The sequence below is a fragment of the Palaemon carinicauda genome, chromosome 37 (genome assembly GCF_036898095.1).
Source record: "Palaemon carinicauda isolate YSFRI2023 chromosome 37, ASM3689809v2, whole genome shotgun sequence".
Taxonomy (NCBI): domain Eukaryota; kingdom Metazoa; phylum Arthropoda; class Malacostraca; order Decapoda; family Palaemonidae; genus Palaemon; species Palaemon carinicauda.
The window spans coordinates 1,543,552-1,570,873 of NC_090761.1; the positions used below are offsets into that span (position 1 = coordinate 1,543,552).

Here is a 27,322-nt window from a genome sequence, read left to right on the forward strand (position 1 = left end):
GACCTTACGTTACACAGACATGTAAATAAAATATCGGTTTGTATCCTTTGACACAAGAAGTCTACTCTAATGTATAACTATAAGGCATACGATGAACAAAAAACGTATCTTAGAGAGAGAGAGACGTCGTATAAAATAAGTTAAAGAAATATGTCTGGTCGTTCCTCACTCACCACCTTACATGTGATACTATGAACTGGGTAATACTGACTTTCCTTTTGCATTTCAGGGGCTTGTAAATAAAAAGTAGTTCACTTTTATGTATGAAATACCAGACAAAACGTTGATCCATTAAATAATTACAGTAGTGTAAAATTTCTGATTGAATTTTTTAAGAGTTAACCTCTCTCTCTCTCTCTCTCTCTCTCTCTCTCTCTCTCTCTCTCTCTCTCTCTAGTCAACATATTCATATGGAAGAAAAAAATATTCTTTTCTATAGATAAAAGCATTTGTAAGTAAAAATTCTAATAGAATATTTTAGGACTTAACCTCTCTCTCTCTCTCTCTCTCTCTCTCTCTCTCTCTCTCTCTCTTAATCAACATATTCATATGAAAGAAAAAATATTCTTTACTATAGATGAAAGCATTTGTAAGTAAAAATTCAGAGTGAATTTTTTACGACTTAACCTCTCTCTCTCTCTCTCTCTCTCTCTCTCTCTCTCTCTCTCTCTCTAGTCAACATATTCATATGAAAAAAAAAATATTCTTAACTGTAGATGAGCGCATTTGTAAGTAAAATTCCTGATTGAATTTTTTAGGACTTAACCTCTCTCTCTCTCTCTCTCTCTCTCTCTCTCTCTCTCTCTCTCTCTCTCTCTTCTCTCTCTCTCTCTCTCTCTCTCTTCTCTCTCTCTCTCTCTTTTCTCTCCTCTCTCTCTCTCTCTCTCTCTCTCTCTCTCTCTCTCTAGTCAACATATCCATATGAAAGAAAAAAATATTCTTCACTATAGATGAGAGCATTAGTAAGTAAAAATTCTGATTTAATTTTTAGGACTTAACCTCTCTCTCTCTCTCTCTCTCTCTCTCTCTCTCTCTCTCTCTTCTCTGCATATATATATATATATATATATATATATATATATATATATATATATATGCATATTCATACGTGATTTTCATTTTTCAAATAAGCTATATATATTAATACATTAAAGTCTCGATTCTCTTAACGACCTCGGGATCAGAGCCCTAGGCGAAATCACTCGAACCCTGGTCCAGAATACTTGTATGCCATTAACCATACCACTCAGCCATTGGTATGGTCAATGTCGTTAAGAGAATCCTAACCTAATCTAACGTTTTCATTTCAGGTGGGTGCCCATGAATCATTAAATGGCCTTTTCGGTTTCATAGGCACATACCTGAAATTAAAACGTTATGTTAGGTTAGTTTAGGTTAGACGTTAGGTTACACTAGGTTAGGTTAGGTTAGGTTACTAGGCATATTATCTGAGGACAGAAATTAAACTATGTTTCTTAGCAAATGCATAGGAAACAACGATTGTACAGACACCTTCTGACAAGTGTGTTTCTATGTCTATAAACCCTTTGTATGTATTTCACGCATTTGTATTTGAATTCGAGATATTTCGTTCTATATCGGTAAACGCGGAATTCCTCGCTTTTTCTTCTGATGTAATAATCAAATATGTACATTTTAAGTTAAGATTATTATTCCATGATTTTTGTACCAAAAGAAACACAAATTTAAACCTAAGCCTGGCTAATCTGCCTTAGGTATTTTTCCATGCTACTTATACGTCCGCACGTCTCTATGTAGTCCGACTCTCTCATCATTAAATTATCAGTGTAGGAAAATATCTCTCTGTACCCTCACAACTGGTGACCCCGGAGCAGAAATGCCCTTGGACACTCCTTTCCATTAGAGGACTTAGAACGGCGCTCGCTTGAGTGTTTTGGATCGTGAGGTATAATGAGACCGCCATTAACGTACAAAATATGGCGCTTTAACGAGCATTTTGGTGAAAAAAATCCCGATGCCTAACAATGAGTTTACTGGTTTTGCGGCCGACAAGGCCACCTTATCCAACACACCCCTTACCTTGCCCTCTGAACAACACGCCAACCTGGCGAACATCAAGCTCCTGCCATTCGCACACAAAAACGTCTCAGCATGGATGACCTAGGCAGACGTTCAATTTTGCATTGCGGGACTCACCCGGGAGACCGACCTTGCCAACCTCATACTGTTAGCGCTACCAGAAGATGTTTTTGACAGGTTGGCACAATGGATCGAGTCCCGGGCAGGTCGTTCATCATACACAGAAGTTCGGGCAAAGCTCATAGAGCTCTACTCTCCCCCCGTACATGAACGTGCCCACCGAATTTTCGACCTAATGCAGCAACCCCTCGGGGACCAATCTCCGACAGAAGTATGAAAAGAATTGCAAAATTTAATTTTTCTCCCCGGCTAGACGCAGACGGAAACAGAAGGAAGATCGACCTAGACAGAGAAATCTTCCTACGTCCCCTTCCACCAGAAGTCAGGATCCAACTCCCGCAACCCCACCAACTGGAAACAGACGACCTCATCAGGAGAGCTCAGCATCTCTTCGATGCGGCTAGAGCTTCAAAGCTCGCCACAACCAACACCATCAGCGAAGTATCAGCGGAAGATTCCACCTCAGACCAAACCTGCGCCTCCATCACAAGGCCAAACTACCACTACCTCGAACTAACATGGTGTTTCTACCATAAAAGGTTCGGTAGAGATGCAAGACGTAGCGTGCCACCCTGCTCATTTAAAAAAAACGGCCCAGGCGGCCACACAAAGTGGCCGCAACCTTCGCCCCCACGCACACTGCGCACGGCTTTCTTCATCAAAGACGGCCTATCAAACAAAAGATTCCTGATAAACACGGGGGCCACTCACTCCTTATTGCCGCCTACAAAAGCCGAAAAGAATAAACCAATTCACTCTTCAACAAGCCTTACAGCAGCCAACAGCACACGTATAAAGAGTTACGGGACGAAACAGACGAAACTCTGCTTATTACAAAGGCCTTTCACTTGGAATTTTATCATCGCCGATGTTACGAACCCTATCCTGGGAGCAGATTTCCTAGGCCATCACTGACTCCTGGTCGACATCGCACAGAAAAGATTAATAGACATTGATTCATTCCAGTCCACAGCCTTAAACCTGGGCCCGTCAATGCCCGCTTGCTCACTCTGTTTCTACCCACAGATACAACATCCTCCGCCATGAATTCCCAGTCGTATTCAAGCCAGAGCTACGACCGAGAACAGGAAAACTCGCTAGGCACGGAATCTAACACCACATAACAACGCATGCAAATTTCCGCCTCCTACCACCTAACAAACTCCACGACGCAAAACAGGCCTTCCAGGAGATGGAAAGAATGGGCGTATGAAGGAGGGCCTCCAACACATGGCCCTCCCCTCTCCACATGGTCAGGAAATCAGATGGGACATGGCGTCCGTGCAGAGATTACAGACGCCTTAACCTCATCACCACACTGACCATTATCCTTTGCCCAACATTCAGGACCTCACTAGGGCCCTAAATGGGGCAAAAATATTCTCTAATATGGATCTTTTAAAATCCTTTTTTCAGGTCCCTGTCAACCTAAACGACATTCCAAAGACGGCCATCATCACCCCCTTCGGCTCCTACGTCTTTGCATACTCCACTTTCGGACTCAGGAACGCCGGGGCAACATTCCAGCGTCTGATGGACAGAATCCTGGGGGACTTGCCATTTTGCTGCTGCTACGTAGACGACATTCTGATATTTTCAAAATCACAAGACGAACATCTTCATCATGTTCGAACTGTTCTCCGTACGTCCTCTAACATACAAAACTAAGGTGATAGAAGAATTCCCACCACCAAAAACCATCAAAGAACTTCAAGAATTCCTCGGAATGGTTAATTGTTACGGGCGTTTTACCCCTAACATTGCAGGTATCTCAGCGCCACTGTCCGATGTCCTGAGGAGTAAATCGAAATCGTTGTTCTGGAACGCAGAACAGCAGTCAGCATTTCAAAAGATGAAGGCAGCCCTCGCCAAAGCTACAACGTTGGCCCTCGTCACCCCAGGAGCACCCCTACAGCTGACCACCGACGCCAGTATACAGCCTGCGGAGTCGCCTTAGAACAAGTGGTCAACGGCGCCCCACAGCCTATCGTCTTCTGAAGCAAAAAACTCAACGGCGCCGAGCAAAAATACAGTACTTTTGACGGAGAGCTCCTTACAGTCTACACAGCTGTAAAACACTTCAAGTACCTTTTAGAAGGTACCCCTTTCACTATTCAAACTGACCACCAACCACTTGTCCACGCCTTCACAAAGACAGGTGACGTCTGGTCAGCCTGTCAACAAAGACACATCGCCGCCATCGCAGAATTTGGATGCGCACTCCAATACGTACCAGGGAAGAAAAATCCAGTGGCTGATGCCTTCTCTAGGATAGAAATAAACGAGGACCTGGCAAATGAGCAACAACTCGACCCAGAAACTCCAGCCTACCAGACAGCCATCACGGCTTTAAAATCTAATACGTCCCTCCTCTGCGACATCAGTACTGGCCGTCCCAGGCCCCTGGTACCCTCCTCTCGAAGAAAAACTGTCTTCGACATAGTTCACTCCCTCTCCCATCCCTCGGGCAGAACGACGGCAAGAATCATATCCAGCAAGTTCATCTGGCACGGGATGAGGAAAGACATCACCCGGTGGCCCGCAGCTGCATCAACTGCCAAACAAGCAGAATTTCCCGACACACAACATCAGAAACCGGAAACTTCAAGCAACCCATGGGAATTTTCGGCCACACGCACATCGACGTCTCTGGCCTCCTTCCCCCTTCCGGAGGGGACCACTTCCTGTTGACAGTCATCGACAGGTCCACCCGGTGGATCGAAGCAACCCCTGTACAAGATTCATCAACACCCTCCTATGTCAACGCCCTCCTTTTAATTTGGATCAGCAGGTTCGGCGTTCCAGACGACATTACAACCGACAGGGGGCCGGCCTTCCTGTCAGATGTCTGGGGCGCCCTCACAAAATCACTTGGGATGACCGCCCACAGCACAACCTCCTACAACCCCGCTGCCAACGGAATGGTCAAACGGGTCCATCGGTCCCTCAAAGTTTCCCTGATGGCCTGTTGCTCCGACGACAACTGGAAGGCCCAGTTACTCCTAGGACTACACACCGGCCCCAGATCCAACGGAGAACCATCATCAGCAGAAAAAGTTTACGGAGAAACCATAGCCGTGCAAGGCGAATTCTTCCCGGCGTCATCCAACGAAAACAACCAGACCCCGGAAAGAATCAGAAACGCTGTAAGCAAATTCACCCTGTGTCACTGAATTTTTAACGACACAACAAAAACGTTCATGCAGCAAGATCTACGGACGTGCGACTTCGTTTTCATCCGTGATGACCCCCACCGACCCTCACTAAGGCGCCCATGCAAAAGACCCTACCGAGTCATCGACAGAAACCCCAAGGCATACCCTCTACTCATCTACGGAGGAGAAGACTGGGTCTCGAACAATTCATGGACAGAATAGGCCGTCAACGAAGGATACCTCCTCAACAAAAGAAAATTACCCATAATATCGCCAAACCTCAGCCAGTCGAGAACCCAAACCCAAGACCACGGGGAGGAATCCTGTCGAAGAAAACACAATCAAGGTATAAATAAAATTCTCCTCCACGACTGTCCCGGTCCGGAAGAACCCTGTACCTTCCAAGAAGATTCAAGAACGAAGGGGGTTAACATATTTCCTCCAACTAAAGGAAAAATACTTTTATTTATATAAATCTGGGGGGGGGGGTGAGTACTTGTACGGACACCTTCCGACAAGTGTGTTTCTATGTCTATAAACCCTTTGTATGTATTTCACGCATCTGTATTTAAATTCGAGATATTTTGTTCTGTAACAGTAAACGCGGAATTCTCCGCTCTTTCTTCTGATGTAATAATCAAATATGTACATTTTATATTAAGATTATTATTCCATGATTTTTGTACCAAAAGAAACACAAATTTAAACCTAAGCCTGGCTAATCCGCCTTAGGCCTTTTTACATGCTACTTATAAGTCTGCACGTCTCTATGTAGTCCAACTCTCTCGTCAATGGATTATCAGTGTAGGAAACTGTCTCTCTGTACCCTCACACCATCTATAACTGGCCATAAGAATTTCATTTTCGGAAACAGCATAAAAAAATGCATTAGAAAAGTGCATTTTGGTTTCATAGTTTTCGCGGCAGTGAAACCGAAACGATCCGTTTATAATTGAGATTCACAACAAGAATACTAAGTAAAAATTCTGATTGAACTTTTTTAGGACTTAACCACTCTCTCTCTCTCTCTCTCTCTCTCTCTCTCTCTCTCTCTCTCTCTCTCTCTCTCTCTCTCTCTCTCTCTCTCTCTCTAAAGAGATGTCAATGCAAAGATCTGAATGTTTAGGACCACTGTCCTCGACCTACTTACAATCATACTCTCACGTTTTCAGGGTTCAACTTCATGCCACATAATTTTAACCATGTACTTATTCTATATACATCTTTATTAATGGATTTAACAACCATACGTCTATATTCTGGAGATGGAGTCAATGTAGAGTAAAGAGAATCCTCTGCATACCCAACGAGCTTGTTTTCCAGCCCAAGAATACTACCCAAAAGACCATCAGATATTGCAATCTTATAGTCACTCTGGTGTCCGCCATGGTGTTTTGACATACCAACTTTCAAAAATAGGAAATCGTTTTATTGCTTCTATGTATGAAGATATAGCGGTCTTTAAACAATGAAATCATCTATACTGCGTTGTCTGCATGACTGAGTTACATAACCAAATCCCTTTTGGTAACAATGTAGAGACACTGGCAGTAACAGTAACTTTACTGAACCTAAAAGTAGACATATACAACATCTACAGGAAAATAAACAGAGAAGAGCCAGGAGAGCTGCAACTAACACAACTCTTTGCACACACAGAAAGAATGCCAACACTTATATGTGGGGATTTTAATGCACATCATCCCATATTATCATCCCCATCAACAGCAAACCCTTCAGGAGAACACATAATCTTTGCCCTAGAAGAGTTTGAAGGAGTCGCCCTGCTAAACACAGGGCAACATACACATTTAAGAGGAGGCAGACTAGATCTGACTTTGGCCACAACTGCAATAAGGCACCTAACTAGATGGTGAGTGCACTCAGCCCCATTTAGTGATCACTTTGCAACAGTAACAGAATTGGAGATGCAACAGGTACCTCCAATTCCACCACCTCCACAAAGATGGAATCAAGACCTGGCAGACTGGGTCTGTTTCTGACTGGCCATAGAGGAGTGGGCAGTAAACTACAATCCTCCATAGGACATAGATCAACTAAAAAAAAAGACCTAGTTGATGCACCTGAAGGCAGCAAGAGGAAAATACACATACAAGGACTCCTGGTACTACTGCCCAGAAGTAAGGAGACTCAAAACACGGCTCAATAGGGTCACCAAAATTTACAGAAGAAGATCCTCAGTAAAGGAGAACTACTGCAAACAGTTAGAAATGATGTATAGCAAAGAATCATGAAATAAGGATTGAAAAATAGATGGAATGGTGCACAAACTTATCACTGTATACAACACTTGCAGAACTATGGAAATGGCTGCACAGATTATCCGGAAAAAAGAAGACACCAGTTGCAATACACCCACACCCGCAAGAGGAGGCAGAAAGAATGGCGACAGCTTTCACAAACAGAACACAATCCGTTAATCTCTCCCCTGAAATCAGAATGCTACAAGAGCAACTTCCGCCAGCTAGATGGGAGGAAGTTATCACAGTCTGTCAGCGACAGGATGACACAGACACCCCATACAGAATTGAGAAATTGAGGGCAGTGCACAAATCAGGCAAAGACACTGCGCTAGGGGCAGACAGGATAACCTACACCATGATCAAACACATGGGTCCAGCAGGAGAAACCACATTCTTGAGGTTAATGAACAGAACATACCTTGAGCACACAAGGCCTCAAGCCTGGAGGGAACGAGTCACACAGCCGATCACCAAGCCAAAGGATCCAGGGAACCTGAGACCAATAGCTCTAGTATCCTGAATGGAAATGACAGAAGAAAAAATGGTTCTAAACAGAATGAAGTACAAAATTGGTCCCCTACACAAACACCTATATGCATATCAGGAGGGAATTGGAACCTCTGAATGCATTACTGACATTCTCAGCTGTATTAACCAAAAGAAGGCAACCTATAGTCTTCATAGCCTTTGAAAAAGCCTTTGAGCTTGCCAGCCCAGCAGCAATGCTGCAATCAGTGGCCAGAAAAGGAGTAAAAGGTCACCTACCAGCATAGAAAAAGAACTACGTGCTAGGAAGACAAGCTAGAGTCAAATTCCAATGAGAGATATCAGGTTTTCATGACTTAGAAAATGGTACACCACAAGGAGGGATTCTCAGCCCCCTCCTGTTCAACATCCTCATGGAAAACATAGCCTCTCTCCAACTCCCTGAAGGAGTAGAGATATTTATCTATGTGGATGACATATGTGAAATAACTCGAGGACCAATCAGAATGGTAAGAATGCAGAGAGCACTGAATGACATCAATCAAAAGTCCAAAGAGTTGGGACTAAAAATAAACATAGGCAAAACGAAGGCAATGATAATTAAAGCATCAAACCCCCTGCATCCACTCACATTAGGAATGAAACCCCTAGAGTGGGTGGACAGCTACACATACCTGGGAGTTGTAATAGACAAACACCTCACCTTCAAGGACGAAATCAAGTATCTCAAAGAAAAAGCAAATGCCAGACTGGCAGCCATGAGATACATGACTAAGCTAAAGGACGGAGCAAATGAGCATGTTCAAAAGAAGTACTATCTAGACTGTTCCAGAGTGCTAGTAGCCTATGCCGCTCCAACCCTAACCAACCTGACAGACACCCAAAAAGACTCAGTACAAGTAATTCAAAACAATGCCATGAGGCTCATGCTAGGAGCCCCTATATGGATAAGACTGTGCAACATAAGAATGGAAACTGGTCTGCCATCACTGGAAGACAGGATTGCACAGAGAAACGCATCCACAATTGCAAAGATGTTCCTCTCAGACAGTGACTCGATAACAAAAACAGAGTGCGAGAGGAACTATCAAAGCACCCTGAGGTCCAAACACCAAGCTCCTGTGGCAAAAACCATGGTAAAAACATAAAGAACCTGGGCTTAGATGAGGATATTATGCAACTAAGCCCTGACTCAGGACAGGGCACACAACACATCCCACCTTGGAAGAGAGAAGTGGCAACCTTCAGGTACACTAAGCCTTCTAGGGCAAAAGAAGACTGCACAATGGAGGAACTTAGGAATGCAGCCCAGGCAGCAATCCGGATTGCGGAAATAGCAGGGGAGCATACCTATTACACTGACAGTACTGCAGACCCTGGAACCCAGAGAACAGGAGCTGCAGTATTTTCCAGTAATCTCATGGCCTGCTGGAGGACATCTAATAATGCTTCCACCATGCAGACAGAGTTTGTTGCAATAAAACAAGCAGGACAATTAGTCATACATACTGACTAAAGATCCTCGATGCAAGCCTTGCAGCAGGAAAAGAATAAAGAAAACAAGGCCCTGCTGGCTGATATCAAAGCTCTACTATATCAGCACAATGAGAGGCAGACCTGTAACCCTCAACTGGATTCTCAGTAACATTGGGATACCAGGGAACAAGAAGGCTTATGAACTAGCCAAAAGCACCAGGCACAAAGAAAGTGTATAGGTCTGCACTCAAACAAATTAAGAATGAAATAAAGCCACAGCTCAAAGAAAATCTAATCAAGGAGCTACACAAGTGGATAGGGAATATCTCTCCCTCTCCCACATGGTATAAATGGGCCACAGAGCTGGAGCCTCCCATCATTGACAGATACACCCCAAGAGAGCAGGCTGTATGCATACACAAGCTCAGGTTGGGATACAAGGCAAACTGGGAGATCTTGGATAGTAACCAAAGACCCTGCGAACATTGTGACGTCATACCACAACAGTCCCTCCTGTACTACCTACTAGAATGTAGGGAGACAACACAGCTGAGGGGCGACCTTCAAATGGACACCAACTCGCCACAACCCTGGCAGACTGCAGCTACACTGGGAAAAGCAATTGTCGAAAACATAGAGTTACACAGACAATTGCTTTCAAGACTACCTCCACCAAGGTAACAACCTCTGAAATTTTCATCTATCCATCTCATCCCCTCACCGTAAGGCCCTATTCACATCATCCTTTGTATACTTCCACACCTACTCCACTACTGGATTGCTCCGCAGGGATTATAGGGAGTAAAGGGTTGGTCAATCTCACCTGCAAACTTTCTCTACTCCTCAAAGGCCTTACACCCCCTTTCTAACTATTACTATCCATGACATGATGGCCCTCTTCCACTACCACCATCATCCTTACCCTGTACACATCTGTCTCTAAAACTAAAAAACCTTTGGAATTTTCTTTCATTTAATCAACCAACCTTCTAAAATTGCAGGTTCCCTACGGGTTGACCAAGGGAAAGGCCATGCCAGCAAGAAGTGTTGGCTACAATACAAACCGACCGACTGACCACAACATTCATGACCTAAATCTCATGACATCCACATCCATAGCAGAACTTATGACAAGCAGGATACTCAATCCTAATATAAACTGTCATACCCTTTGCCCTATATTTCTATCTATTTGTCTGTCTATCTATCTATCTATCTATCTATCTATCTATCTATATATATATATATATATATATATATATATATATATATATATATATATATATATATATATATATATATATATATATTATATATATATATATATATATATATATATATATATATATATATATATATATATATATATAATATATATGTGTGTGTGTGTGTGTGTGTGTGGGTATATATGTATATATATATATATATATATATATATATATATATATATATATATATATATATATATGTGTGTGTGTGTGTGTGTGTGTGGGTATATATGTATATATATATATATATATATATATATATATATATATATATATATATATATATATATATATATATATATATATATATATATATATATATATATATATATATATATATACATATATATATATATATATATATATATACATATATATATATATATATATATATCATCATCATCATCATCATCATCATCAGCCATTACTAGTCCCCAACAGAAATAAAGCCTTAGACATGGACTTCCACATACGTCTGTTTATGATCTTTCTATGCCACTCCACTACAGTAAACTTCCTCAGGTCATCGATCCATCGTCTTCTCTTCATTTCTTCTACTTCTTTTACAATCTCTAGGGACCCATTCTGTTATTCTTAATGTCCATCTATTGTCTGTCATTCATATAATATGACCTACCCATGTCCATTTCTTTTTCTTACAATTTGTTAGAATATCCTCTACTTTAGTTTGCTCTCGTATCCATGTTGCCTTTTATGTCTCTTAAAGTGTTATTCCCATCACTATTTTTTTCAATAGCTCATTGAGTTGTAACTAGCTTATGTTCTAAGGCTTTAGTGAGACTCCAAGTTTCTGATGAATAAGTTAATACTGGTAGGATCATCTCATTGAATAGTTTTTTAAAGAAAGTTACATTTTGCTTTTTCATAATCTCATTTTGTATAACGAATGCTATCCATCCCATGCTAATCCCTCTTTTAATTTTGGTGTCGTATCCTGAGAAAACACCCACCGTCTGCCCTAAGTGCGTATATTAATTAAAAATCTTCAGAGGCTAGTCCATAAGTCTTATTTGTTGTCTGCATTTTCATTGAACATTATCTTAGTTTTACTCATATTCATTTGCGGTCCAACATTTCTGCTTTCTCTATTCAAATATTCTAACATCTTTTGAAATTCGTCCCATAATTCACTAAACACATCAATCTCTTCTGCAAACCTTAAGTTGTTAAGTAACTCCCCATTAATATTGATTCCTACATTTTCCCAATATAAATTCTTAAAATGTTCTTTTATACACGCTGTGAATAATTAAGGAGTGATGGGGTCTTCCTGTCAAATTCCTTTCTCAATCGGAATTTTCTCACTATGTTTATGTAGTTTAAGGATTTATGTACTTCCTGTGTGTTCTTACATAAGATTCTTCTATTCCTTTTTTAAGGTGCTTTATTACTGTTGATCTATTGACAGAATCAAAAGCTTTTTTCATGGTCTATAAATGACATACATAGTAGTTTTCCTATTAGCTGGTTAAAGACATGAATATAGTTGGATGTTGAATACCCACTTTTAAAGCCTGCCTGCTCTCTTGGTTGATTAAAGTCTAGCTGTCTTAATATGATCTTTGTAAATATTTTATATATAACCGATAATAAACTTATTCGGCGGTAATTTTTCGTCTTGTGTGTCTCCCTTTTTGTGAATTATAAAGATTTTCCTTGCTGTACGTATAGAGTATCCTTGCAGACATTTAGTTCAGCAAGTTTTAATTCTATGAAATGTCCTCCATCTATTATCAAGTAATTGATTGGCCATCTTCTCCTGTTGATTTGCCTCTTCCTATTCATTTTAATGCTTTCTTTATTTCTCCTATTGTTACGTTTGGTACTGGTTCAGGTGCTTTGTGGTAGAAATAATTATATAGGCTATTATATATCTTGAGTGTCCCGATTAAGCTACTTTTATTCTATTCCTTCTTCTCACTCGTCTCACTCATTGGTGAATTAGGCTAAAATGGGTATAAAAAGATTAGAAAGGGGTGAAAGGCCTATAAAATACTAGAGAATGATAAAAACGTTTAGAAAAGCCCTAAATCTGCTCACAATAAGCTTGCGACCTAAAAATCCTAGCTTAATATTTGTCTTTAAGGAGTTGATATATTCATTTCAGTGTTAGTGATGACGTTTCTCTTCCCTAGAGCTAGTCCATGGTAACTTTGAAGCCGTACGAGTGCAGCGTTAGTCAACTGAACTTTCCAGGTTTTTTTTTTATTGGGGGGGAGGGGGGCTTGCGGTACCATAGTATCTTGAAGAGTTTAAGGTCACTCATGAGCAGTAGAGCCTAAGAACAGGAAAAAGTTCTATAGATTGACCAATGACCAGCGCCATAGGCCCCTCCAATATGATAATGGCTGCTGATGACTCAGCAGGTAGACCAACAGGCTCCCCCAAACCTCCATGCCTAGGTCATAAAGACTGTGAGGTTGCATATACTACTAAAATTTATCGGACCTGAGGCGGATCGAACTCCCGACTCACAGATTGCGAAACAGGAACGTTTCCAATATGCTTATTCAACCTATCAAATTCTTCGAGATTTTTACTACCACTCACATAAACTACTTTTCCCAACACCATTTTCTAATTCGTAATACAAAATTGTGAAACTTATAGTAATAACCATAATGATTGTGCAATGAGAATTCTGCAGTTAGAAAGAAAATAGTAGAAATTATCGTTATTATATGGAGTCATCTAACCCGATACCTAATTCTCGATATGCTAGATCTCTATGACTGAAAGAAATCAGGATTTTCAAAACTATATAAAGCGTTTTTGTTTTACGAACTACAAATATATGAACAGAATTTGCATCGTGTAGTCATATACTACATGTGATAAAAGAATTGATGAGTTACCATTCACTAAAATGTTAAACTCTTTCAACTTTATTGCCATCGAAATATCATGACGACTTTTGTCAAACTTGTTTCCAAGTGCATGCTCTATAAGTCAAGATTTTGCTGCCTATCACAGTTTGACTGCAGGCAACAGTGATTACGAAATGGGAAAATAAAAACGCCTAAGAAAGGTCTTTAAACTTAATAAATAGAAGATATAAAGATGGAAGTTTAGTTCAGTAACGTTCAGAGCATCTTTGTATGCTTTGATCTACAGTTAGCTCTTATCAGTAAAGCAATTGTGTTCATGAATAATTGTTAGCGAGTATTAGACGTTCATTTTGGATTAAAAATTTGCACCAATATGTAATGATAATCACTGGAGTACCCATGCTGAGACAGGAGATATTGATGCATTCTTCTTAGAAAGCTAAATTGTTGATGGTATCATTGTTAGATTCAAGGTAAACTGAAATAATGCAGTAACCTGTAATTAATTGAACAACATTATTCCTTATCATCACGAAGCAGCGTGCGTAAATGAAATGAATATAACAGCAAACTAAGAATTAAAGCTAGGAATAATCGAACAAAACTTCCTAAACAAAAGAAGGTATTTGCTTTATATCTGTGTTTACTGGGGATTGTCATGGAAACTACAATCCCCTAACCTAGTTATTATTGTGTGTTAAACTTCCATCAATTACTCTTCATGATCATAATCTTTATTCTCAGCGGTATTAGTCTTTTGAAACCCAAATATTCATAAGGGATACAACAATTTGCTTTATATATCTTGTACCAACCGTGTGTCACACGATCGTACATAGTAACGACATTTCATTTTGTGTATATATCATGCTTGCATCTTCGCTCTCCCCTCGCACTGACAAGGACCTGAAATAACAGAAAATTTCCTGTTATGTCTTTTATGCCTTTTTTGCATGGAGTTTAGGTATATAAAAGCGAGTGTTCTGTAATAAAGTTAATCAGTTGCTTTCATCCTGCCTTTGAGTCACAACCTTCTCTCGGCTCGTCACATTGGTGACCCCGGAAGTCGACTCGCTCCTCCCGCCTTCCACACCCCCTCGTCCCTCCGTCATTGGTACTATGGCCGCCCAATTGAAACTTTCGTCGTTTGCCAGCGGAGAGGCGTTTGCTTGGTTTCAGTGTGCAGAAGTCCAGTTTCGCATCAAGGGTGTGACTCACTCAACCACCAAAGCCGATTATATTCTCGCAGCGATACCCGACGACACCTTCCCGGAAATATCCGACTGGCTTTGTGAACAAGGAGACACCCCAATAGCGTATGACGCCCTCAATACATACCTTCTGCAGAAGTACTCGCCGTCGCCAGCCGCCCGTATAGCAAAGCTTTTTCAGCTCTCTCAACAACCATTGGGGGACCAAAGAGCTTCGCTCGTCCTCAAAGAAATGACCAGTATCGCTCGCCTGCAATCTGCCACAGACGGCTCTCCTCGTGAGGTGAACCTACTTCGTGCCCTTTGGATACGCCGTTTACCCGAACCTGTACGCGCTGCCAGACCCGATTTCGATAGTTCACCCATAAAAGACTTGATGACCAAAGCCGACACCCTTATGGATAGCCATTTCATGACCTTCAAGACCTCCATCAACGCCTCCACTCCTGCCGAAGAGGACGCCTATTCAACGTCAATCGAAGCTGACGTGAATGCTGTAGGACATACACGCCTACCGCGTGGCATGCCAAAGCGGCAACAAAGCCACCCACCACCCACCACTCGCTCACACCCCAACCAACAGCTTCTACAGCCACTTACTGCCTCCCATTGGCCGCAGTTTTTCTGCTACCACAACAGATTCGGGGCAGCCGTGAATAAATGTGCCAAGGATTGTTAGTGGCCAAAAAACGTGTAAGTAGGTCATCGCTCGTAGCGGTGGCCTCCCGTGTTTCTAATCTTTTCTTTTTACATGATGCAGGAATGGGCGTGCGATTTCTGGTAGACACTGTTGCTTGTCGTTCTCTTTTGCCAAGGGAACTCTTCAGGACACGACGTAGTCTGCCTACGTCTGACGACGTCCGCTTGGTAGCTGCCAACGGATCTGCGATACCCACCTACGGTTACAAGAACCTCACATTATCGATTGAAAACAGTAAATTTAATTAGAAGTTTCTCGTTGCTAACGTCACATTGCCAATCCTCGGTGTGGATTTCCTCTCTCATTTCCACCTTCTGGTCTGGTCAACGCACACTCGTACTTGTCGACACCACTTCAACCCGTCCCCTCTAACCTCGCTCTCCACATCAGCGCAACCACGGATGCATACGCCCACCTCCTCACATCGTACCCAGAAGCTTTCCGTCCAGAACTTCACCAAACTCCCACGGTTCCTGCCAAGCACGGTATTTATCACCATATCAAGACAACAGGACCCCCAGTCTTTGCAAAATTCAGACGTCTGGCACCGGAACGATTGGCAGCCGCCAAACAGACGTTCGCCGAAATGGAGGAAATGAGCCTTTGCCAAAAGGCCTCCAGCCCATGGTCATCATCCTTACACATCGTTCTGAATAAAGATGGCTCCCTCCGTCCGTGCGGGGATTACAGGTGCCTGAACATGCAAACAGAACCAGATCACTACCCCCTCCCAAACATCGCCGACGTGACCTCCTACTTGCACAAAGCGAAAGTTTTCTCCACACTCAACCTCCTGAAGGGGTATTATCAGGTGCCTATGAACCCAGAAGAAATCCCCAAGACCACCATCACCACTCCGTTTGCTACATACACCTTCAATTACTCCTGTTTTGGCCTTCGTAATGCTGGGGCCACTTTTCAACGTCTCATGGATGGCATATTAAGTGACCTCCCCTTCTGCGTATGTTATGTGGACGACATACTTGTGTTCTCCTCCTCAAAAGAGGAACACCTCCGTCACCTGCGCATCGTGCTCGGCCGACTGCAACAAAACGGCCTTGTGGTCCGGTATGACAAGCGTACGTTTGGCACCAACAAACTGTCGTTCTTAAGGCACCGCATCACTCCTGGAGTCCATCCCCTCCCTGAGAAGGTAGCAGCCGTTCAGGACTTCCCCACGCCCTCGACTGTCAAAGCTCTGCAGTAATTCTTTGGTAAGATCAACTATTATCACCGTTTTCTGCCAGCCATTGCCGCCACTCTTGCTCCCCTCTACGCCTCTCTCAAGGGCAAGCCAAAGCACCTGAAATGGGGTCCCCTTCAAGAAGCAGCCTTCTGCAATGCAAAGAAGGCCCTATCAACCACTGCAGCTCTCACTTTTCCTATCCCACATGCTCCTCTCCTTCTCTCCACCGATGCTAGCGACGTCACTATTTATGCAGTACTCGAGCAGGTGGTCAACGGCTCGCCCCGCGCATTGGCCTTCTTCAGCAGAAAACTGTCCAAGGCAGAATCGGGTTATTCTACCTTCGATCGCGAATTGCTGGCGGTACACTTGGCTGTCCATCACTTTCGCCATTTCTTAGAAGGTATGTCCTTCGTCATTCGCACAGACCACATGCCTCTGGTGCACACCTTCACTCGACAGTCTGACACCTGGTCCGCCAGTCAACGCCGACATCTCTCCGCCGTGGCTGAATACAATTGCACCCTTCAATACGTCCCTGGGAAAATTAATCCCGTTGCCGATTAATGGACGAATTTATTGAAAATGGGAAAAACGACACCATTGTAATGGCAGAGCAATAACGCAAGCATAAACAATTTGCAAAACTACAGAGCATTCACGTTAGCAAGACAGTTATCATATTCATGCATTAAAAGTTATAGATAAGATTAAAATTCCTTTTCTATATTCTCAAGAATTCCCATCATCTATAATAGTTGGAAAGCTTCCAAGAAAGGAATCTCTAGCTCGGAAAATAAGGAGAGTTCGCAGTTCAACTTTTAGCGGTGAAAACTTAACTGTAACAAAACAGGGATAGCCATTCTTATTATTTGAAGAAAATAGTGTAAAAATATATTCAACTACCCAGAATCTCAATACCTTGAGGTCCAATAGAAGATATTTCTGTGATGGAACTTTCAATTGGGCCCCTAATGGAAAACAACTATATACCATTCATGGTCTTATTGATCAAAATATGATTTTACCGTTAGTGTAGTACATCACCGAAAACAAAGATGAGACTACTTATTCCATTATTTTTGAGGTTTTGTATGAAAATCAATTAGATCCTGCTTCCATTACTACAGATTTTAAACATTCGGCCATCAACCAAATGAGGATAATTTTCCTGGAATCCACAATTTATGGATGCTTCTTTCACTTTGGCTATTATTTGTGGAGAAAAATCCAAGCCATAGGATTGTGGACCTGGTATAACGAGCACAATAGTACTTTTATTATAAAGCAAATACAGGCCCTCACATTTGTTCCTCCCAGTGATGTTTGTGCTCAGTTCAATAAGTTAATGGAGTCTTTTGATGAAGAAATCGATGAAACATCAGGAGAATTTTTACGATATTTTAAAGCTACATGGCTGAGAATCGTTCAGATGAAAGCCATTGTATGAAACTGGCGTGTAGTCAGTTCACGAGAGTTGCAAACGATTTGTCTAAAGACCAATAACTCTGTTGAAGGTGGGCATAATGCATTTCATAGAAGAATGAAAATTTGCCACCCCACAGAGGGCAAGCTTTTAAGAAAACTTCGTATGGAGCAGGCCATCACTGAAATGATTATAGAGCAAATTCAACAAGGCCGAGATGTAAGAAGAAAATAAAAAAAAAATATGTAATCCTTAAACTAAGACTAAAAAGTATTTTAAATACATACGGCGTCGATGCTGGATTAGAATATCTTAGAACCATCGCTCACAATCTTTAAACAAATATTGCTGAAATTTTTCTAATACATTAATAGATTTGTATTTTCATGTTCCATATTTTCTCATAAATAAAATTTCTATTGCATATATTGATGTATAATTGTAATCCTTTATCCATTTGTCTGTTTGACACTTCCTCTGTTCGACATATTGTCTTTCAACACTGTCTTTCAGCACTGTCTTTCGACATTCTGTCTTTCGACACTTTGGCCTAATATCATTTCTACAAAGAATTTCCGACTTACAAGAAGTAGCTCTATGATCCATATTTTGTTGGCATCTTCTACTGCTTGGATAACTTTTAGAAGAAGTGCCAGGTGGTTGACAGTATGGTATGCAGCTGTAAGGTCTACAAAAGTTGCCCAAGTGATTTGTTTCTTCTCATGTTTATCCTCAATGTACTGAGTCAATTTCAGAACCTGTCTGCAGAAGCTTCGGTCTATAGGAAGCCTGCCTGCTCAGATGATTATTTTCCTTCGACCTTTGGAGATATTTGTGCCATTATCATGCGTTCATATAATTAATGTGTAATGCATAAAGGTGATACTGGTCGGTAACCTTTGGGAGACAAAGGGTCTTTTCCTGGTTTTAGCAATGCTGCTACTTTGGCTCATCTCCATATCTTAAAGCCACTTCATTACGGGAGACTGCAGCTATTTATGGCTGGCTTTGATCTTCAGAGTAGATTTTTTATGGTGGCCCAACATTTATTTTTTTTTTTATTAGTCAAATTGATGTATCTTTTAGTTTCTTGCCACTGTTGACATCTTTCGTTGCTAATTGAATTAAGTAAAGTTTCTCCAAGCTCAATCTTGTTGTTGGCAAAGGGATCTTTATTATATGCCTTTATGTATCTTTGGTACAGCCATTTCCTTTCGTCATAGAGGCCAGGGACGTGGTTATTTCTGCAGCCTCTAAGGATATTCTTTTCAGTCTTCCCCACTCATGATTGAAAAATTTCATACTGCTGAGTCAGAGGGATGTTTGATATTTCTGCTTCTATATTACTTGAGTAATCTTCCAATTTTGCTTTGCAGTAGTTAAATCTCGAGATTTTGTGATTGGTCTTTGTAGGTCTCATGACAGGCTTTATATTGATGGTCATTGGCCAGTTTTGAGATTTAGGAATTAGATTATATATAGTCTTTGAAAAGTTTTGGAGTTACTTGAAGGAGACAGAAGCTAGATCTGGGTTGTACCCTCTTCTACAGTGTGCACTTTGAGAGGATGCATGGCCCTTTGCATCATACTCCCAGATGGTATTGTGGCTGTTGAGGTACCCTAAAATAAGGACTGCTCTATTGTGAAGATAGTCCATTTGAGGCCACGCAAAGAGTGTAGGTGGTGGTTTATAAACTGATATAATATTTATGTGTTCAGAGTCTACATGAAGGATCTTAAGTCACCCAGCAGAGAGTTCTCTGCTATTTTGAATAATGGACTTGTTCCGAGTAATATTACACTTCAATGGGTTATGGGTACTAGAGAAATATATCTTAAATTTTCATACCACATGAATACTAACCATTCATCTGAAATGTGTTTCTGGGAAATAATACCTGATTTATCGAAAGAGAGAATACCTGAGATTTTAGACCTTGAAACGACCTGACAACAGCCCGTCTTCTGTAACGAAACATGGCAAAATGTAGCCCTACAATAAACATAATTTAATGAAAAGACTGAATATTAACGAGCTATAAATAAATACATTCCTTTTACAAAATGATGATTTATTCTTTTTATAAAGAGAATATGAACGAAGTAGAAAAAATTACTCGTATCATTTGTAGCCTAGATAAACAGTAGCTTTAAGAAGACCACTACATTAGAGCCGAAGCTTCACAAATGATTGCTAAATTTTTGTATTTGAATCAAAGGCATTGCTATTAAAGAATTTTAAAGGTTGTCGCCAGTTGTCTTGGGGTTCAAATTTTAACTGAAAAAAAAATATACTGTATTTAGTAAGAGCTAAAAGTAGGTACGTAAATCTACAGTAAACTTTCAAACAGTGAGAAGCAGATTCAGGTAAATTTCCTGAAAAGAGTAAAATAAACTGGGGTCTTCTTAAAAAGCAAGTTTGTTTAATTCATGTCATAAACTGATGTAACACTTGCCGATAGCAGGCTATTAGTAGTCTATGAGGTCTTTCAATAGATAACAGACGCTAGCATATTTTAATGTTGTTATTATTCATAAACTTCTCCTGGGGTATATTTCCTTCCCTCACTGACATATATCTACAATCCAATACTTTTGAACTAACTGTAAATATTCTCGTGTCAACACGATTTGTTGGCTGCACAATAGAAGTTACCGGCGTCAATGACCTTAGATGTCAGGATGCCTGAAAACTTTAAATCATTCATTCATTCTGATAACTTTTATATATGTTATATATGTGCTTGAATCAGTGCCCTCAAATATACCTGGAATAATATCAATTCGCCTAGGTGGGATCAAATTAGAGACTTGTATTATCAAAATATATCTAATTTGGTTCAGGCTAACATTTCGGATCCGATCTCAATGGATTGTGACTCTCGAATGAGAGTATATAAACAAAACTCTTACATCTAAATAAGAAAATAACAAAGAGCATCACTCTGAGAAGACTGGATCCTACTGCAATACAAAGATAAGAAGAATCACATCCTATCTTTGAGACAATTATAAAGTATTTAATCCTCACAACATATACTACTACACTTATTCTGTATATCTAAACTACTTCTATCAAAGCAATACTGTGCAACATTACTCTTAATACACGTAACACATGTGGTATTACAGTAAAAATACATAACAATAACTTGAAGGGTTATTGTACACATTCTAAACTTGAATCCCATTTTAATAGGTAGCCAATGTAAATCAATAAGTGTAGGAGTGACCTTTTCTCGGGGCCGCGGACACCTTTTGTCAGCCTTGCTCCCCTGTTTATTTGTTTTTGTAATTTCTTAAATTTTACTTTTGGTAAATTGAAATAGATGGAGTTACAGTAATGAATCCTGGTATTAACATAGTTTATCACAACTTTCTTTATTGATTGTTCATCCTGGTAGCCTACTTCTTTATAAAAGCAATGTTTCTAAGATGATAACCAGCAGTTTCTACTAGATTATTTATTTGGGCATTGAAATACAGGTTAATCTCGAGATACGCTTAGATCACGAACTTTACTAGATATCAGGGAAGAGTTGTTATTTGAATATCACACTGATTAAACATGAGTCAATCTTAATTATAGGTATTGTATGATGAAAAGTATTGAATCCTGTATAAGTTATCTCAAAGATAGAGCATGATTCTTCTTATTTTTTTATTGCAAAATTAAGATTAGTATCTTTTATAGAGATGCTCATCTGTTATATTTTGTATCATATATCATGTATTGTTTACATGATGCGGCGCCAGTCAGAGAAGAAGCGTTGTAGAACTTGCTCCCAGCAGTCTTAGTAATGTATCTTATAATGAAAAATAGATTTTATGATATAACAAATATCATAATTATTCCCAGAAAGAGTCAACAATGATGGGATAAACACATAACTAACTATATGTTTCAGATAATAAAGCTGCCAAGTTAAAAGTTCATATGTTGAATAGTTATGAAACACGACAAAGTGGTGGCAAAGATGGGATGAACACAGAACTAATAAATCTGACCACCATAAACTCATTTAATTCCAGTTGTTTGGTTGTCTTCCATTTCCTAGTACTTGCAAGAATTCGGTTTAGAGTTTCAGTAGTGTCATTTACATCATTTATGGAGAAGTGAAATTGTGTAACATCTGAAAATAGTTAGAACTTAACTCCATGCCTTTGTAGTATTTTTGACAACCCAATAGTATAGATACAGCATAAGACTGGGCCCACTACACTCCCCTGAGGTACCCCTTTGTTTAAAGGTTCATATGAATAAGAGTTTCCAATTTGCACACAGTAATTTTGTCAACCAAGTGCAACAGTACATTTATTTTCATTGCCTATTTAGATACCTTTTTCTTTGCCATAATCTAGATTATTATTAATCACGTAATAACAACATCACTTCCAGTAAGCCGTACTACGAGAGGTTGAAGAGCGAAAACAATTGCTCCAAGCAATTGCATGGCTCCCATCAACAAGAAAGGGGCACTCATACTGCCAGTGCTATCAGCTAAGGCGCCTGGAAAGAGAGAAAGAGAAGGCCATTTAACGATATGGGAAATTAGACGTAAAAAAAAATTACTTAAAATCAGTAATTAGAGTGCTATGGAATATAGAATATTTGAATGAAGTCTGAATGACGAAGCCAATCATTGATTGATTTTTTTTTCTTTTTTTTTCTTTTTTTTTCTTTTTTTTTTTCTCAAGCAGTAAATATCCTGTTATAATATCGAAACTTCTATATTAACTCCGACTGGCCTAATGTATGCAAATTATACCATATTGTTGCCATAGATCATTCAAGCAGGATAGGGAAAATTAGATACAGAAGTAACGGTAAACATGCTGGTTCTGCTATTACAGTGATTTTTGAGGATGTCCTAGGTTTCAGATAAATGTTTATTTGACAAGATGCCAAGAAGCAGTTTTCTCATCCTCTTAAAGACTTAACTTGAATTGAATCCTTCATACTGAATTATCTTTACATAGGCAATAATTTGCATTTAAAGGAAATTAGAATTAAGTACATTTACCCTAGCGAGGATTCAAGCCTAATACTCTTAGGTTGATACATCTATAAACAGGTGCACTTCGACTCTGCTGTAGGCCTACATATTTCAGTTAACTTTATTTTTTTTTTATATATACCAATGATTTATCTGTCCAGTTTCAAGTTGCTGCTCAAAGGATACTCAAAAAGCTCTGTCTAACATATCAGCTTGTTATTGGTGGTCAGTAATCCAATTACAAGTCAGACTCAATGAGGCTTGAAGATGTAAGAGCCACTTTTTTGGTAAAGTTAGTTATATTTCATGTGTAATTTGTACTATGATACCATAAACGCTACAATTATTTTAAAGTAATGTTGCATCATGTTGCACTGATAGAACATGTTTCAATTTTAATTATAGTTATTGTATGATGAAAAGTATTGAATCTCGTATAAGTTATCTCAAAGATAGAACATGATTCTTCTTATTCTTTTTATTACAAAATTGTGATTAGTATCCTGTATAGGGATGCTCATCTGTTATATTCTGTATCGTATATCGTGTATTGTTTACATGACGCGGCACCAGTCAGAGCAGGAGTGTTGTAGAACTTGCTCCCAACAGTCTCAGTAATGTATTTTATTATAAAAAATATATTTCATAATATAACGAAGATCCTCATTATTCTCAACAAGAGTCAGCAATGATGGGATAAACACATAACTAACTATATGTTTCAGGTAATAAAGCTGGCGAGTTAAAAGTTCATATGCTTGATAGTTATGAAATACGAGAAAGTGGTGGCAAAGATGGAAAAAACACAGAACTAATTATCAATATGTTTCAAGTAATAAACCCGCCGATTCAAAAGTTCATATACTACATAGTTATGAAATACAAGAAAATGACGACAAGTCCAGACAGGAGAGAACTCACGCAAGCCGACCAGAGGAACGCAAGCTACAGCAAACTTCAATCAACTTCGATTTCCAGGATGGCTCATCAGTAAAGATGAACAGTAATTCACCAGTAGAAGGCAAGGGAACTGTTACCCAATAGATTTCTTGTTTTATTTGCGAGATGTGGTACGAGTTTAGTATTGTACAGTACTATGCTATTAAAACTCCATATGGTTGGGTTAGTTTTGCATGAAGACACTTAAAGTGCATCTTTAAGTGTTTTTTTTTTTTTTTTTTTTTTTTTTTTTTTTTTTTTTTTTTTTTTTTTTGCATGAAACATCAAAAAGTGTATCTAAAAACAAAACCAAGCATAATACAGGAACTAGGTTAAAATTAACTCAATTTAGGAAGTTGATTTCTTGAGCTCAGTAGCCTAACCTGATTCAGGTAGGCATTCAAAATTCCTCTTGACATTGATCAACCTGAGTGATTTAGTATTGTTGCCGATCCAAATTCTATTGCAACACAATGGCAACAGTTGTGTGATGATCTTAAAGATGCACAGAAGAAAGCATTACTTCTGCATTTAGCAAAAAGAGAACTTTAGTAAGTGTTTAAAGCATTACATCCTCCAAATGAAACAAGTGAAGCTGCAATAAAGGCTCTTACTACATATTTTGCTCCTCAAGTCAATAGATTTTTTGGAAGGTAGGCTATTATTTTACGGCACATGCATATCAGAAAGAAAGTGTGACTAGACTTAAGAATGTAGATTCCTCTTGTGAATTTATAAAATAAGAAGAGTTAAAAAACTACTGCAAGATAAAGATTTAATATTAGAGAATGCACAAAACGTAGAAGAGATTTAAAAACATCAAATAGGCAAAGTAACACGGAAAAGCAGTTCTTCAAGCAATAGAATGAAAAATTCTAAAATAAGGTAAGATAGGCCCAAGATTAAAAGACAATGAAAATAAGACAAAATAGTATCTCATTGCTTATTCATGGGAAATTGACTAATCCTAATGTCTATGAATGGCAAAATCATACTTATACATGGAAACAGCAAGAAAAACCCGAATGCTGTAGGTGTGGTAAAACTGATCCTCTTGTATAAGAAGCAAAGAAATGCCCAGCTACAGGACAGACATGCCTAAATTGTAGAAAGATGAGTCATTTTTTTTTAAAGGTTTGTAGGTTTCCTAAACAATATGCAAAGAAGATAAATGCTGCAGTTAATATTATAGGCCCAGGGAAATTTAAGGAAAATTTTCATAAAAATCAGGATAGGTCAGAAATCTATCTAGCATTCCACATAAATTCTGTCAACAAATGCACAAAGAAACATGTATTGGCAGAGATGATCATAAATGGTAAACCAATTGTAATGCAAGTTAACAAAGCAGCTGATGTATCAATTATGTCTGAGGAAATAGCTAAAACCATTCCTATTTTTTCTTTGAAGGTACGAATAACGTTTTGAAAGGTTATAAGGTTTTGATATTCAGGTAATAGCTGCTTAGAACGTAGAAGTACAGTTTAAGAAACATAAGTTACTGTAGATAGAATGCCATTAACAGTAGTTAAAGGTATAGGACAAACCATACTTGATTTAAATTGGTTACAGCATCTTAAATTACATTGACCAAGTATTTTGAATGTTACAGCCACACTAGATGAACACAAAAATGAAGTGTCTGTGGAAAATGTCTTATCAGAGTTTAAGGAAGTATCTAAAGATAAGGTAGCTAGAGTAAGAAAAAACTCAAATACGATTTTAGTATTGAAACCAAAAAGTACTCCTAGATTTTTTGTTCCAAGACCAGTACCATATGCTGCTGCATTGAAAAGTGCAGTTAAAACAGAAATCAGGAAGTTAGAAAGTGAAGGTTCAAAAGAAAAGGTTACTTATTCAAACTGGGCTACTTCATTAATTCCTGTTGTGAAGGGAAAATGGTCAGGCTAGGTTATGTAAGTAATGTTGAATCCACAGCTTCAGGTAGCTCAACATCCATTGCCAAATCCTATAGACGTGTTTTTATCTTTGTCATAATGTACTTTATTTTCGTAGTTGGTTCTTGAACAATCATTTTAACAGTTTCCCATTACTGATAATTCATAAGAATTCTGAACTGTAAATGTATCTTTAGATTTGCATAGACCAAAGAGATTACTTTATGGAGTAGCTAGCAGTCCAGCTATCTGGCAACAAAACAAGAATAAGATTTTTTGCAGGGATCGAGGAGTATTAATTTTCTTTGATGATATTTTAGTTTCAGGCAAAGATAAAGGAGAACATAGAGGAAGATTATGGACATTTCTAAAGAAGTTAAAGGAACAAAATATTAGAGTAATTAAGAACTGGTATGTCTTACAAGTCGATTCAGCGGAATACTTAGGGTTTATAATTAATGGCAAGGGTATTCACAAGACTAAGGAGGAAATTAAATCGGTACAATTAATAAAGGTACGTGAAAATGTTAAGGAATTACATATGTTCTCTGGTTTAGTAACATTTTATGGGAAATTCATTTAGAATTAGTCTACAATTGAACATCTGTTGTATAACTTGTTGAATAAATGTGTAGAGTGGAGTTGGACAAAAAACTACAGGAATCATTTGAAAGAATAACACAGAAAATAACATCACCTACATTTCTAGCATATTATGAAACTGATTTACCATTTAAATTAGCATATTACGCATCTAACAGAGGTTTAGGTCAAATGGTATCTCATGTAATGCCAGATGGAACAAAGATTAATTGCACTTGCCTCTAAAGTAAGGAATTACTTTCAGATAGAGAAAGATTCAGCATTAGTGTATGTATTTTGCATTTATCTTTATTGTAGGAAAATGTTCTTACTAGTTACAGATCATAAACCTTTATTGGCAATATAGAGTGCAAGACTACAACGTTGGGCAATCATGTTAGCCACGTTCTACTATGATATAGAATACTGTCCTTCATCAAAGATGGGTCGAGCAGACGCTTTGTCTAGTCTTTCAGTAGACAAAGCTCCAGACGAGTATGATGTCAGTATTCTTCTAGTTTCAGTGCATGGTGTACACATTACAGCAAAGGCTATTGCTAAATGTACTAAGAAAGACCCAGTACTTGCTGACGTATTAGAAAGTTTATTCCCGGATAAAGATTTTTGTGCAAACGAAAAAAGTTTTATCTACATTACGATATCTTGGTCAAGTTGAGTGTAACACAGGGTTGTACAATGAAAGG

The 27,322-nt window shown here is 39.2% G+C and overlaps 2 protein-coding genes across 4 annotated transcripts in view; both read right to left on the reverse strand.

Moving 5' to 3' along the window:
• The window catches only part of LOC137629414 (spore coat protein SP96-like), a 221,774-nt gene that overhangs the window by 104,220 nt on the left and 90,232 nt on the right, over window positions 1–27,322 (reverse strand). The window lies entirely within an intron of this gene.
• LOC137629412 (monocarboxylate transporter 2-like) overlaps window positions 20,969–27,322 on the reverse strand; it is a 27,653-nt gene continuing 21,299 nt past the window's right edge. Inside the window, exon 10 of the mRNA XM_068360646.1 lies at window positions 20,969–22,712. Coding sequence (XP_068216747.1) covers window positions 22,576–22,712 — 137 coding nt within the window. The 3' untranslated portion in view covers window positions 20,969–22,575. The remainder of the gene's footprint in view (window positions 22,713–27,322) is intronic.